This window comes from Triplophysa rosa, linkage group LG16 (assembly GCF_024868665.1).
Source record: "Triplophysa rosa linkage group LG16, Trosa_1v2, whole genome shotgun sequence".
In the NCBI taxonomy this organism is placed as follows: Eukaryota; Metazoa; Chordata; class Actinopteri; order Cypriniformes; family Nemacheilidae; genus Triplophysa; species Triplophysa rosa.
In genome coordinates this window covers 18,939,736-18,954,989 of record NC_079905.1, presented here as the reverse complement: position 1 = coordinate 18,954,989, position 15,254 = coordinate 18,939,736, and the positions used below count along the sequence as shown (strand labels likewise).

The 15,254-nt window shown below is 39.2% G+C and overlaps 1 protein-coding gene across 4 annotated transcripts in view; it reads left to right on the top strand.

The window, feature by feature from the left end:
* Positions 1 to 15,235, top strand: part of adck5 (aarF domain containing kinase 5) — a 49,200-nt gene extending 33,965 nt beyond the window's left edge. For all 4 annotated transcript variants that reach the window (XM_057354654.1, XM_057354653.1, XM_057354656.1 and 1 more), the window contains 8 exons: positions 8,320 to 8,451; positions 8,544 to 8,627; positions 8,715 to 8,796; positions 9,168 to 9,246; positions 9,317 to 9,408; positions 10,031 to 10,283; positions 10,744 to 10,860; positions 15,128 to 15,235. In XM_057354654.1, coding sequence (XP_057210637.1) covers positions 8,320 to 8,451; positions 8,544 to 8,627; positions 8,715 to 8,796; positions 9,168 to 9,246; positions 9,317 to 9,408; positions 10,031 to 10,283; positions 10,744 to 10,860; positions 15,128 to 15,230 — 942 coding nt within the window. In that variant the 3' untranslated portion in view covers positions 15,231 to 15,235. The remainder of the gene's footprint in view (positions 1 to 8,319; positions 8,452 to 8,543; positions 8,628 to 8,714; positions 8,797 to 9,167; positions 9,247 to 9,316; positions 9,409 to 10,030; positions 10,284 to 10,743; positions 10,861 to 15,127) is intronic.
* The last annotated feature ends 19 nt before the right edge of the window (positions 15,236 to 15,254 follow it).

Below are 15,254 nucleotides of genomic sequence, written 5' to 3'. Positions count from 1 at the left end.
TGAATTATTAAAATAGTTCATAGTTTACATAGGCTGATTTATTATTTTTAAGTATGTGGGATTTTTTAAAACAAGTAAAAATGTGCTGAATGTTTAATTTCATCCAAGTGAAATTAGCAAAACAGTTAGATAGAATTTACATTTGTTTGAAACGCGGAGCTAGGCGTGAGTTTACACAGGGTGCGCGCGTGCGTCAAGCCTCGTCCATATTGCCAGATGCCGAGCGAGCCGGACTCAAGTACTATAAACGTCATTACGAAACAGGCTGTGTATGCGCGTCAAGTTTAAACGGCTCGTCACAGCGCAACGGGCAGATTAGCGCTAGAGTTGCAGGCTTGTGATGCCGTCAAGTTTAAATCGGCACGTCCGCGAGACCGCACATACCGGGAAGAGTCGCGGGCTATGACACAGGATGTGTGCGTTTCTGAATTGAGGTCTTTAGTTCTTTAGTTTTATTTCGTAAAATCTTGCTTATTACCTATAAAGTCCCTCATGGTTTAGCTCCTCAGTACTTGAATGAACTCCTTTTGTATTACAGTCCTTCACGTGCATTATCCTCTCAGGCGTCCTGTCAGTTGGTAATACCTAGAATTTCAAAATCAAGTGCAGGTGGTAGATCCTTCTCCTACTGCTACTTGGAATAGTCTTCCCTGCACTGTGCCGGGAGGCAGACACACTCTGTCAGTTTAAATCTAGACTAAAGACGCATCTTTTTAATCTTGCATACACTAGACTCTTCCATAATATAAATCTTCTAGAGGGTTTAGGCTGCACTAGTTAGATCAACCGGAACCAAAAACACATACTGATGTACTTGTTGCATCAAAGAGTGCAGAACAGTACTCTACTCTCAGCCAGTCCTGTCTCATTGTTCCAAGGTTACCACAGCGAGCAGGATGCAGTTCATGGCCTGACCTGATGGTGAGGGAGATGGGAGACCTGACAAGAGCTGAGATGATAGAGCTGGATAAAGAAGACGGTCACCTTGACAGTCTTCACCACAAAACTTCAAATGCTATTAGATTATTAATGATAATCTTAAACTATAATTTACTTATTAGTTAAGTTTATTTATTTTATTTAGCCTGTTGTGCAAGTTTTGGAGCTTGTGCAGAGGCAGCAGCTTTTGCCAGAGGGAGGAATCCGTGCCTGGGATTCTCCTGAGGTTTTTTTTCTCGATTAAGTTTTGGGTTCCTCGCCCCGTTTGCATACTGTTTTTGCATCGTTCTGGACCGGGGGGCTGCTTTAGAATTTAAAGTTTTACTTAATTAATATTGCATATAGGAATTTATATCTGTTATCTAACACAATAGAAAATGTTATGGATTTAAGGGTTACAATGGGAGTTGTATTTGTTTTAATGGAAACTATAATAGTGTACACTGGTATTTGGATTCTATTGGTGTGATGTAATCTGGAAGTTGGGAACCAATTGAACAACAGTAAGCCCTATTTGAATAATGCCCAAAGCACACTACAAAAATTAATTTTGTAATGGTTTTAATGGAAACAATTAAATGTTTTCATTTTTGTTGTTTTCTTTCAGGGTAACTACAGTATACCCATACTGTGCTCCACACAACAATATTGAATTGAAGCTTGAATTAGAAAAGTTAAAATCGCAAATCAAATCGCAATCGCAATGTCTGTCAAAAATATCGCAATTAGATATTTTCCCCAAATCGCACAGCCCTAATACAAACACCATGCACTGTGTTTTACCTGAAGTGTTTTTCTGTTTGTTTGTTTTTTATAGATTTTCTTCTGTAAAGCTGCTTTTAAACAATGCACATTGCGAAAAGCGCTATATAAATAAATTAGAATTTTATTATGTATGCAGGAAGAAAAAAGCAAAATGGTTAAGACTTACGCAACGCGTTTACATCCAAATGCCGTAAAAACCGTGAGAAAAGCCATCCATAACGCCGCATTTAACGGCGTTTTAAGGCGCCCCGAAAAGCGCCGCCTTTTGCCAATATTGCCATATGGCCAATATGACGGGTAAAAAACGCCATTTTGGTTGCACAGAGCACACGTCTTTTACGGCATTTTTCTGTTGTATAATAAGCCCCTCCCGCTGATTTCCACAGCCAATAAGTTTGAACTGCTGTCACCCAATCACTGATGAGGTGAGCCAGGATCTAATTCACCATGGCCTTGGTACTAAATCCTTGTAGTGGCCATTGATATTACTATGTTTTGATTAGTGGAATAAAGATTTTTATGAAAATCCTTTTTTCAAGTGAATTTTATGTAAAAAATTACTGCATCCAATTCCAGCAAATTTGGCACACACCAACTCAAAAACCCCTATCTATAGGTAAAGTCTATGTTTTTTATTTAGGTTTATTTTATTTATTTGATTGACATCGAGAGTTAAGGCCTTAAGACCTGGACGGATCAAATATTTCCCCCGGCATTTCACCAAGCATTCACTTGAGACATAATTATGTTTGCGAGACACATACATTCTGATGTGGATAGCAGATGCTATATTGTATGCATGTGCTACATATATACAAGTTATAAGGTGCTTTATACAAATTGTGTAAGGGAATGGGATAGCTGTATGATATATTAAATCAGTAACATATGTATAAATAAATATGAGTATAAGTGAGTAGTTTAGTATTGCACATATTTATTGAACAGTGGGGAGAACATTTAATTGTTCATGGGGTAGATGACCTGAGGGAAGAAACTTTATTTGGCTGTTTTGGTTCTCAGTGCTCTGTAGCGCCGACCAGACGGCAGCAGTTCAAAGAGAAAGTGTGCTGGGTGTGAGAGGTCCAGAGAGATTTTGCGAGCCCTTTTACTCGCTCACTCTGGATGAGTACAGTTCTTGCAGTGGGAAGGGTAGTACCAGTGATTCGCTCAACAGTCTGAAATATCCGCTGTAGTCTTCGGAGGTCTCGAGTGTTTGTATGTGTACCGAGCATGTAAACTGAAATTGAGAGAGAATATGTCGCCTCTAAATGCAGCAAGTTTTAAATAACTTCATCGATCAACACAAAGTTACAATGGTAGAGAACTTTAATAAACTTGATCGCTTGGCAACCTTTAAAACAAGTCTTGTACGTCTCTTGATGTACACGACGTGGAGGAGCGATTTTTTTATTAACAGACTGATTTGACCCTACCTGAGCATGCTTGTTTTTTCTAAACAAAAACATGTAAAACAAAATAATTGCCTTTTGTATTGCAGTTAAAGTAGTAAAAAGCAGGCTACTGACAATTTTTTTTATTAAAACTGCGCATCGTTCTGTTATATTTTTATTGAGGTTCTGTAAATTTGCACCAACAAGCCCAAACAATTTGCTTTTGTTCATATATTTTTTCTTATATTTAACTTCAGCTGGTTGGGCTATGCCTATGGTTCTTGCGTCTCATTCTTCAGTGTTCTGCATTTACCAATAGCCTAAATAGGCTACATAAAAAGTACTTGCGTATTTTGTTTTAAATTGATATATTTTAAAAACCAACAATGTATGCTATATAATAACCCCATTTAGGAGCTTTTTAGGCCTATTTGGCACTAAATATAGAAAGAATGCGGTTATAATATAGCAAACCGTCGATTGAACTATCAAAATTGCCAATATCACCGCAAGGAAAATTCCTTCACCGTGGCAGCGCTACGTTCCCGACTACATTACAGTACATTACATGTCACATGTCTTTAGGATGTGTGTGAACGCACGCACAGGTTCCAGAAAATACTGCAGTGTGAACCAAAATCAACCGATCCCGTCCTCCCGGGACACATCTTCTTGCATATTTTCCGGGATCTCTGTATGAAAAGGGCTTTACTGAAATGCCATGTAATATCCAAGTGCCATTTGTGCATTTGTATGGAGAACCCATTAATTTGTCATTTAGCTTCAATTCATTTTTATTTGGCAATTTTATATTTTGCTTCATACTTTTTTCATGTAAGAGAAAAGTTGTTTGCCTCCCTTGTCGTTCTTATTCTCCCTGTTGTTTTTTTATTTAATAAATAATGAAATAAACAGTATTTTAAAGATGTCCTGTGTGTCATTTAAAAGGCAGCAATATATACATAATTATAACCCAACAATATTGATTTATTTACACACAGGTAAAATGGTGAGTATATCCGTATAACACGCTATATAAGAGCACTGCCACAACCCTTTTTATTAACTACAGTAAATTGATTATCTGCAGTTGTATACCAATATTTACTATGGTAAGGTTCGAAAACACAAATTTTACTAGGCCTACATCGTTTACTTTTGGGGTTGCTGTGTGAATTTGAGAATATATTGTGTGCACAAGATCATAGTCAAAGGATCGACATCCTTTGTTGTGGCAAGAGTTAGACAGTATACAGAACAGTTAAACCACAGCAGAGATCATTCAGGAATGGGATAAACAGAGATGACTGAATAAATTACATTTTATTTTGAATTATGAATGACATAGAAATTCACAGTGCTGATGATTTCCCCACGTTAATTCTGCCATCGTTATACTGGTAGTACACCGACAGCTGCAGCATATTGCAATGCAAACGTTGCACACATTGAAAGGAGGCACGCGCTAAGTGTCCGGCGCGAACTAGCTGCTTACCCATGCAGTATCGGGGAAACAGATTATATTTTATCGAATGCCAAAATTGGAATTTATCACTTTGATACATAAAGACAATAAAACGGCTGGCTTGCAGCAGACCAAATCAGTCCCCAGTCACCGGGATTGTCCACCCCAGTCCGTGCACGCTGTTATCAAGTCATAAACGTTTCAGTCGTTTGTTACTAACATATGGACAATGCATATAAACACAAACAATCATTACTGAGTAGTATAAAGAAGAGGCCATTCGCATTTCTTAGTATATCACGCATTTTAGACCGCCACTAGCCGCCATGTTAGCTCCCTGAATCTTAGTGCAGGGCAAAATGTGATTGGCTGAATTTAGAAAGTGCCCTATTAGACAACGAAAGCGGAAGTTACCCGATTGGCTTGCGTAGATAGTGGGCGGAGTCCACCTATTTGTGGATTGTGTGCACGTCTTGACGTTAGAAATGTTTCAAAATCCACAAATGCACAGAGAGCCATCCACAAATGCGTGCACTGATCCACAAATGCGTGCACTGATCCACAAATGCATGCACTGATCCACAAATGCGTGCAGCGATTCACAAATGCACAGAAAGCGATCCACAAATGTGCAGAAAGTGATCTACAAATAAATGCCATTAAAATGAATTTGTAAATATTTTTTATTTGCAAATCTCATTGTATTTATTTGTGAATTCCATTTCTTTTTGTGGAACGTCTAACATATATTTGTGGTTCGCTTTTTGAGCATATGTGGATTTAAGAAATGTTTGTGAAACTCTCTATATTTATTTGCGGATCATAGTTTATTTATTCAGAATATTGCAACAATTCTGATCCCATATTTATCTGTTTTAACAGGATTTTTTTTACAGTGTATGTAATTACGTTTAATTAGGCCTACTATTCGGAGCAAATGGGATCAGTAGGTTTAACCACCATCTTTGTGCAAACCAACTTTTTAAAATAGTTTTGCCTGTAGCTTGTAAGTAGCATGCCCGCATCTCATTTTGCCATGTTCTCGCCAGGCTAGGCTGCATGAGTGGCCTGAATCCCGCACTTATGTCTATGTGCTGAATAATATTTTTTTCCATTTCAAAAGGAAACGTGGCTGTTTATTGTAAGTTTCTTTGCAGTTCCACGCACGATAGCGTCAGTCTCTTCACGGAGGTAAATGGCAAGGCATTTGGCATTGACTTGGGCTGTGTTATATTTTAGTTAATAAGTTCATGCTTGTTACATTACAATCATTGCGCAACATTATTGCGTCTCCTTATAGTCAATCAATTTTTGTAATATGGAAACTAAAATCACATGGGCTACTGATAAGAGACATGCATAGACTAAAAGGCCCCTGTAAGTCGCTTTGGATAAAAGTGTCCGCTAAATGCGTAAATGTAAAATCTATTACTGTTCGTTCGTCCTGTTTATAGCACGAAAGTCCACTGATGGTTCAGCAGCAAAAATCAAGTGCAGATACGGTTTATAAAACTTTCTTTTCATACTGACCACGCATTAAGTACTTAAATATAAATCTAAAAACGACCAAGCGATACACATAAACAGACCAAGACCAACAATGTAAAAATTGACTGATGGTTCGAGCGGGTCTCGATCCGGCGTTTGATGCTGTCTGCAATTGCGAGTCGATCACGCTAATCAGCAGACTACCACTCACAGTGCTCAGCCTCTGTTTAAAGGGAATGCAGCTTACTTTTTACTCTGGCTGACCTCGCTTATACCAGGAGTGATTTCTGGTGTTGGAAATTAGCTAATACAATATTTCGACCGATTGCTTTTTTGCTTTTCACGTAGGCAATACGCGCTATATGTAATAAGCAGGATACATTACAATGGGATTGGTTGGCCTTTATACAACTGCTGACCACGTTGTGTAACTTTACATTTCCAAAGAGAAGAAGTCGCTTCTTCGGAAAGCAAGCAGTGGTTTGTTTAATGTTAGCAAAGGTAACACTGCGCACATAATAAAATCCTGTAAAATGATCAGTGGTAAATTGCTCTGGTCTGGCTCAGTTCATCAGTGATTGGGTGAGAACAGTTCAAATTTACTGGCTGCGGAAATCAGCGGGAGGGGCTCATTATACAACACACAAAACGCCGTAACGCACATAACGCGCGCTCTGTGCAACCAAAACAGTGTTTTTTACACCGTCATATTGGCAAGACAGCGGCGCAAAAGGCGGCGCTTTTCAAGCGCCTTAGAACGCCATTAAATACGGCGTTATGGACGACTTTTCGCGCGTTTTTTACGGCCATCAAAAACGGCGTTCGGATATAAACACGTTTAATCTATGGCGTAATTCTGACACCATCGGCTTGCCATATCTCTATAAGCTGCCTACGTGCACAAATGCTATCTTTGAAGATTGCCGGGTGCTATTTGTAACCACAACGCGCTCTGGGTTCGGGCTAATACCGGGCCCGGAGCCTTTTCCCCGGACATGGGGAGAATACTCCGGGTTCAGAAGAAACTGCCGGGCTCGGAGCCCTCTCTCCGGACAGCACGACGAATACACATACCTTTTAACCTGCTCCTGAATTATCTATATTGCGCGCATTGACTCGCGTGTGTTTGAATTCAAATCCTCCCATAAAACGTATTCACATAATTCACATATAGCCTACTGGGCTGGGGTATGAAGGTATTTCAGTAGCAAAACTTGAGAGCATGTAGATTTTAATTTGTGAACTTGTAAAGTAAGTATTTGTACCTGTACACTATGTACACTCACAGCCCCAATGTCAAAACTTGTAAAATAAAAAACTGAAGTTGAATATTGAGATTTGCACTCGTGGACAAAACTCACAAATCTGGCTTCTGAATTTGAAGTTGCAGAAAAATAGTCACAAACGTGTAAACTGGCATTTACTAAAATACATTGGCGAATACAAATGCATAGCACATATTTACACATTTTCCTAGATTCAGATTTGAATTGCAACCACAAATAGGCATCTACAACCTCTCAAACCTGTCACTGCAGTTTCAAATCTTCCCGCCTTGACTTTTGCTACTACTTTCGCGATAAACCCGTTGCAAAACTAACTTGTGCACTTGAAAGCTCAGAGGCGAGAGAAAGAACGGCATTTGATGACGTCACGCGGCTGAGCCACACCGCCCCAGCATTTGAGAGCAGAGTCCTGCTTATTTTTCCAAGATTTTGATAACTTATTTAATTTCCTTGGATGTTTTTTTCTCCATTCAAATTTAGCTGGGTGGTTAATAACACACTTTTCTGTTGTGTGACAAACTCGGAACACATATTTCAATGTCACTTTACTCGGACTTTAAGATCCAATGTAAAATTCAAATGGGACATGCAGAAATTACTGTGAAAAGAAAGCATGAATTGCAATAAAAATGTAGAGGACCTAACACTTATCCTTACAGCCCTCTGTTTGATCTGATTCACAAACTAATGGCAATCAGATGGGTAGGGCCTAAATCATAATAATGCTTGTCTACAAAATGGCAACATAATTGTTGTGTTTAATAGAAGGTTTGATTACTGCTGGACTAAAAGGCCGTTAACCTAGAAAAGGTTCAGGACCTCTTCTGTACACAATACAAATACAGCATACTGCAGCAGTTGTATGTCAGCAGCATGCTGCTATAATTCCAAACGTAGCACCAGTTGTTTTTACTGTTGGTTATTGATATACAAGACAATATAAGAATTAATTTTCTCTTTGTGTTTCCCACAATGCTTATAGGACTTAAAGGGAACGTTAGCACAAGAACTGGACTTTGAGAATGAGGGCAAGAATTCTGAACGCTGTGCGGAGGAGCTGAAACACTTTACATTTGTAGTTGTGCCCAAAGTATTCTGGGATTTCACCAGCAAGGTGAGAACCATCATATGACCATAAAATGCTGTTGTAATTTCTTACATATATGCAGTAAATAGACTGTATACGATGTTTCTGTGTCCATGTAGAGGGTGCTTACAGCAGAGTTCTGTGAAGGATGTAAAATCAACAACATAGAGGAAATTGAGCGTCAAGGACTAAGTTTGAAAGATGTGAGTTTAATGTTGTTATTACGTTACATCAAACCGTTTTCTGTTACTTTAAAGTGATGACGGCATCACTTCTCTTGCTGTTTTCAGGCAGCTGATAAGCTTATTCGCACATTTGCAGAACAAATCTTTTACACAGGCTTTATTCATGCTGACCCTCATCCTGGAAATGGTACGATTATTTTCATATGTTTTTGTGGTATTATGCCTTATTATAATGCTTTTTTGTTTATTAGGCAGAGAAGAACAAATGCTGGTATTTTTTATTATTTTGCTTCTAGGGTTAAAAATAGAAAGAACTCGAACCTGAGATCGTACTATAGTAGTAAATCTAATGATACATGTCAGGGACATATTTCACACTAAAACCAGAAGAAATAAAACCCTCTGTATAAGGGTAATAAACCTATTTTTCAAATGTATATTTTGTATTATTTATTCAAATATATAATAATATTTAATCTCATAAATGTGATATGAAATAATAATAGAATTATCTAGACATTTCATTTCAAAATTCCCATGCATGTTTCTAATGTTCAGTGCTGGTAAGAAGAGGTCCAGATAAAAAAGCTGAGTTGGTTCTGTTGGATCACGGGCTGTATGAACACCTCAGTAAAAGGTAAGTGTCTAAATAAAAATCAGAATCACTGCACATGTGTGACAGAAGGTGACGGGTAACTCTCTATCAGTGACAGAGTGGCTCTGTGTCAGCTGTGGAGATCCATAGTCCTGCGTGATGAAGCCGGCATGAAGAGATATGCAAATGAGCTTGGGGTCAAAGGTAAAGCATCTTTTCCTTACATATTACTTATGGTCAGTGTGTAATTAAATGTTAGCAACATTAACAGATATAAACATGGATATAAATAAATGTATATAAATGGTAGGGCTTGAACTTCCCTATGTATTAGATTCTAATAAATGCTTTAGTATCTAATACATACATTTGGAGTTTATTAAAGGTGGTCGTGTAGCATGGTTCTTCTGAAGCCGTGTTGTTGTGTTAACCTTTTAGATTTTTAACCCAAGGTACTATCTGTGTGAACACATGTACAGTACCACAAACAATACAATACTGATAGGACCTTCCCCATTGAGAGTCCATGACAGAGTAACCTGATTGTAATCACAGATGGCGTGGTTATTATCTGAGACACAGTCACAATGTAAGAATACACAATCCTTTAACAGTTCAAAAATACTTAACCCAAGACAAAAGGTTACTCGCCTTCTTAAAGCATGGCATCTAAACAAGTGACATGAAACACAACTGCCAAAGACCTCCAACTTCGAGTTATTAAACAAGCTATTAAAAATGTGTGTACTATAAAATAATGATTATACAATAATGTTGCCAGCATTCATACTAGTGTATTCATTGTGTCTCTATGGAATCGTCTCAGAATACTTCCTGTTCAGCGAGATGCTCCTGCAGCGGCCAATCAACATGTGGGATCTGGGCCTGGGTAACATCCTGACTCGAGAAGAAACGACATACATGCGTGACATGGCCATGAATCGCTTCGATAACATCATGCAGGTGTTAAAGTCCATGCCTCGGCCCATGCTGCTGGTGTTCAGAAACATTAACACGGTCCGAAGCATTAACATCACTCTGGGGGCTCCAGTCGACCGATACTTTGTCATGGCCAAAAGGTAAGAGACGAGTCCAGCTACTGTATATGTTTATATATACTGTACTCCAGCTTTAATCCTCCTAGTAGCATGGCCTTGTAAAGTAACGGTACTGTTTAGCGTGTGTCAAAATGTTTATATGCTCTCCTACTTGTAGGTCGCTTTGAATAAAAGCGTCTGCCAAATGAATAAATGTAAATATGTGTGCGTTTGTTGAAGTTTATTTCAGTACATAATACCAATGAGTATCAGATCAGTGCACAAGTCCGATGGCTTCACATCCTGATGCTAGTTTAGTGTTCTATGAGCAGTCTTATGTAGGGATCAGTGGGTAGGACAGAAAAGGATGTGGGAAGAGATTTTAAAATAACACAAACCATGAACTTGTGTAACCCAATAAGCACCAAAGCTTACAGTAGTGAGAGTGATGGTCAGTTACAGCACTGATAATTCATTGTTAATGATGTCTGATTGTTTTTAGTGCTGTGAGAGGATGGGGGAGAATACAAGCTAATGACACCAGGCTGCTGCACAGACTGTCTGTCTTCCACTGTGTCTGGTCCTTCTGGGAGAGCATCAAGTTTGAATTTGCTTTAAGGTTATGACACAATCAAAAATCATAAAAATCATCTTTGTATCTTGATCTTTTTAAGGGAACGTATACTACACATATTTCCAAGGTTTTTTTAATCAAAACAGTCTAAAAATAGACATTTTTGGTGCACATGTGTCTTGTCGGAATTACTACAAATATTATCCTGTTGTTAAATTATAACGATTATTGTCATTTGCAAGCTTTTTGGAGTAGCCTTACTGTGCGTTCACACCGCCAGCGACAAAGCAACTTGATGTCATTCATTTCAATGGAGAGCTGGCGACTTCCGGCGACACAAGCAACAGTGACCGTTGGCGACAGGAAGTGGGCGTGTCTAGCGACGCGACAAAGTTGCTCAACTTTATGCAAATGATGAGCGACTATCAATAGGAGTAAAGCAGCGGAGCTCACATCATCCGTCAGTTTACAGCAAAGCCCCTTTAAAAGGAAAGCCTGAAGACCGGATGCTAGATTTTTTGAATTGTTGTCATGGGTTTTGTTAGCCGGTACGGGTTCTCCAATTGACCCTTCGCTAAGCCACGCCAGAAAACCGCCACAGGCCAATCGTGGTTTAGCAACCGTAACTAGGCGCGGGAGGTCTGTCAAGCTTTCGAGCGTGAGAAACATGCCGAAGCGTTGTGCGTATGGATTGTGTAAATCTGATAGCCAGTATCCTAAAAGTTTGGACGGGGTGGTGGAATTTTTTCCCTTCCCGAAACCTAAAACCCAAGGGGAGAAATGTCGGACGTGGATCAAGCAGTGTGGAAGGCCTCATTCACAACTAAATGTGGGACATTCTAAAACGCTTAACGTACTTAAACAGCGATCAAGGAAAACCAAATTTACTACCCCTAGCTTACATGTACTTCAAAAACTACCATGCATTTTAGACCAGATCTCGTGTGAAGAGTACATATTGTGTGTGTGCTCAAAGCGTTTGCGTGCAAAGGATGTCTTATGGTGCTGTTTGATGTTCAACTTGGCCTGTAACCTTTGACCCATGAGATCATGGTCTTTTTGCTATGAGACTCATAGTCTTTTCTGTGTTAGAGAAGTGTGTGAGACCTATAACTAGTTTAAATGCATTGTCTCATATAAAAACTCAATCAATAATAGAAAAACTTAATACTGTAATAGAAAAACCACCATACTGTCAAAAGAAAGAGCTCTTGTTCCGCGGATAAAGTGAATATCACGTTAAGCGTTTTCTACCCCATAGAAGTCCATTATAAGGAAACAGCTTAACGTGGCGTAACGTACCTAAACAACGCACTGTATCATCTCATTTATATTTCTGTCCCTTTTTATCAGAGCTAACATTTGTGCTGTTTTTGTTCTAGTTTGCTCCACAGGCTATTCAGCTCGATGTAACAACACTGAAGCCAGGAGTTAGCAACTTTATTGCCTTTCAGCCTCATTTCTAAATATTGGTTTCAGACAGGGCATAAAGAGGCCCCTACTGCACTTTTTAACACAATGCACGGTGGCTTTTGAAGTATTAATTACAACTAAAATGACAGAAATTTGTCTAAGCCACATAAAGCTGTTTTCTCTTATAATGGACTTCTATGGTGAGAACGCTTAACGTGATATTCACTTTATCCGCGGACCAAGAGCTCGTTCTTTTGACAGCAGCATGTGATTATTAGAAGTAAAATTTGACAGAAACTTGATTTTCCTGTATCGCTGTTTAGGTACGTTAAGCGTTTTTCACGTTAAGCGTTTTAGAATGTCCGACTAAAGGTCGGCAGGATTAACAAAAACACCTATGTTTGCTCCAAGGTAAGAGCACGCTAATGTTAGCTAGCTAGCTAACTCAGCACATCATTGCTTGGAAATAATGACGGTTCTTTGTTCTTAATGCATATATTTGAACGTAAAATAAGATGATTAAAGGCAAGACGGAAATGTGTTTGTGTTGTTGATGATGTATGGCTCAGCTCAGCATCTCTGGCTCTTGACAGGTCCAAGGCGTAGATTAGACCCATGACGTGTGAGCAGTAGCCTGGCGCGCTACTAAAATATAAGCGGGACAATGTTATCATTCATAGGCTTTAGCTTAAATTTTGATTAAATTATTTTCTAATCGCTTGCATATTATGTCGTGGATATATCCCTAGAATGCACACTGCAGTCCCTTTTGTCTTGCTCTCTCAGATATTTCACATGTTCACCAAAAAAGACTAATTATCTCCTTGGGAATGTCTGACACCGGTGCATACACACTGTAATACACTTGCCAGGCGTGAAAGCTTGACAGGCGTAGCAACAGTAACTAAGGAGGGCTTAGCGAAGGGTCAGTTGGAAGTATTACGACCCTCCCATCTCTACTCAACTCAACTTTATTTATATAGCTGCTTTTTACAATTTTCATTGTTACAAAGCAGCTCTACTGTATATGAGACATCTTGTAAAAAGATGAAAACACAGAAGACAGACACACCCACATACAAAACACTCCACACAAACAATATGCACACGTACTAACACACATAGACATAGACACACACACAAATGCGCACACGCACGGATGCGCAAGCACACACACACACAGACAAGCACGCACACACACAGACACACACGCACACACAGTAAAAGCACACATTTAAGATAAAAGAGAGAGAAGCACAGGTCAAATATTAAACAGACTATAAATTCCTATATGCAATATTAATTAAGTAAAACTTTAAAATTCTAATTCTAAAGCAGCCCCCCGGCCAGGCAAAAAAAAAAAAAAACAGTATGCAAAGGTGGCGAGGAACCCAAAACTCCAATCGAGAAAAAAACCTCAGGAAAACCCAGGCCCAACCAAGGGGATTCCAGTTCCCCTCTGGCAAAAGCTGCTGCCTCTGCACAAGCTCCACAGTGCTTGCACAACAAGGCTAAATAAAAATAAATAAACTTAGTAATAAGGTAAATATAGATTTAAGATTATCATTAATAATCTCATAGCGTTTAAAATTTTGAAGTGAAGACGTGTCAGGTGACCGCGTCCTTCTTTATCCAGCTCTAACATCTCAGCTCTTGTCAGGTCGCCGCTTCCCATTCTCCGCTCTACCATCAGGTCTGGGCATGAACTGCATCCTGCACACTGTGGTAACCTTGGAACAATGAGACAAGACAGCTGAGAGTAGAGTACTGTTCTGCACTCTTTGATGTAACAAGTACATCAGTTGTCAGTTGTTGTTGGAAGTGTTCCTGGTTCCGGTTGATCTAACTAATGCAGCCTAAACCCTCAGAGGATTTATATTATGGAAGTGTAGTGTATGCAAGATTAAAAAGATGCGTCTTTAGTCTAGATTTAAACTGACAGAGTGTGTCTGCCTCCCGGACAGTGCAGGGAAGACTATTCCAAAGTTTAGGCGCTAGATAGGAAAAGGATCTACCACCTGCACTTGATTTTGAAATTCTAGGTATTACCAACTGACAGGACGCCTGAGAGCATAATGCACGTGAAGAACTGTAATACAAGAGGAGTCAAGTACTGAGGAGCTAAACCATGTAGGGCTTTATAGGTAATAAGCAAGATTTTAAAGTTAATGCAATGCTTTATAGGTAACCAGTGCAAGGTTGACAGAACCAGGCTAATATGTTCATACTTTTTTGTACGTGTAAGAACTCGAGCTGCCGCGTTTTGGACCAGTTGGAGTTTTTGTAATAAGCCTGCAGGGCAACCACCTAACAGTGCATTACAGTAATCTACTCTTGATGTCATGAATGCATGAATTAACTTCTCTGCATCTGACAGTGACAGCATATGACGTAGTTTATATATATTCTTAAAATGGAAAAACGTAATTTTACAGGTTGGCGACGTGGCTCTCAAATGACAGATTACTATCGAATAGAACGCCAAGATTCTTTGCTGACGACGAGGGTTTTATGGAACATCCGTCAATAGTTAAGCAGTATTCTTGGTTGTTATGTATGGCGGTTTTCGGTCCAATAAGTAACACTTCTGTTTTTTCTGAGTTCAATAATAAAAAGTTGTCTCTATAATAAGAGTATCTCTGGTTACAGCAGGGTTTCTTTATAACTGTTACTAGAGCAACCAAATCTAGGAACGCCTTCTAACAACCTCGTAGCAAGAGACTAGCAACACCCAGCGAAAGAGTCGCTGGCGGTGTGTACGCACAGTTAGCTCCATGTAACAGTATCTGCATGTATCCACCATACGCATGTATTCAAATTGTTACTGTGTGTCTGTAGGAGGAAATATACAGTTGTTTTATGCATTGTAGTTTGAATCTCTTATCTTATGTTCCTCCAGGTCAGAGATGGCACTTATGAGCATCACTCGCTCTCTGCTTCAGCTTCTGTCTTACTGTGGTATCATCACGTTGAACCAGGACGTGTATCAGTATTTGAAATGAAGCTCAGTGACCACATACCTCATT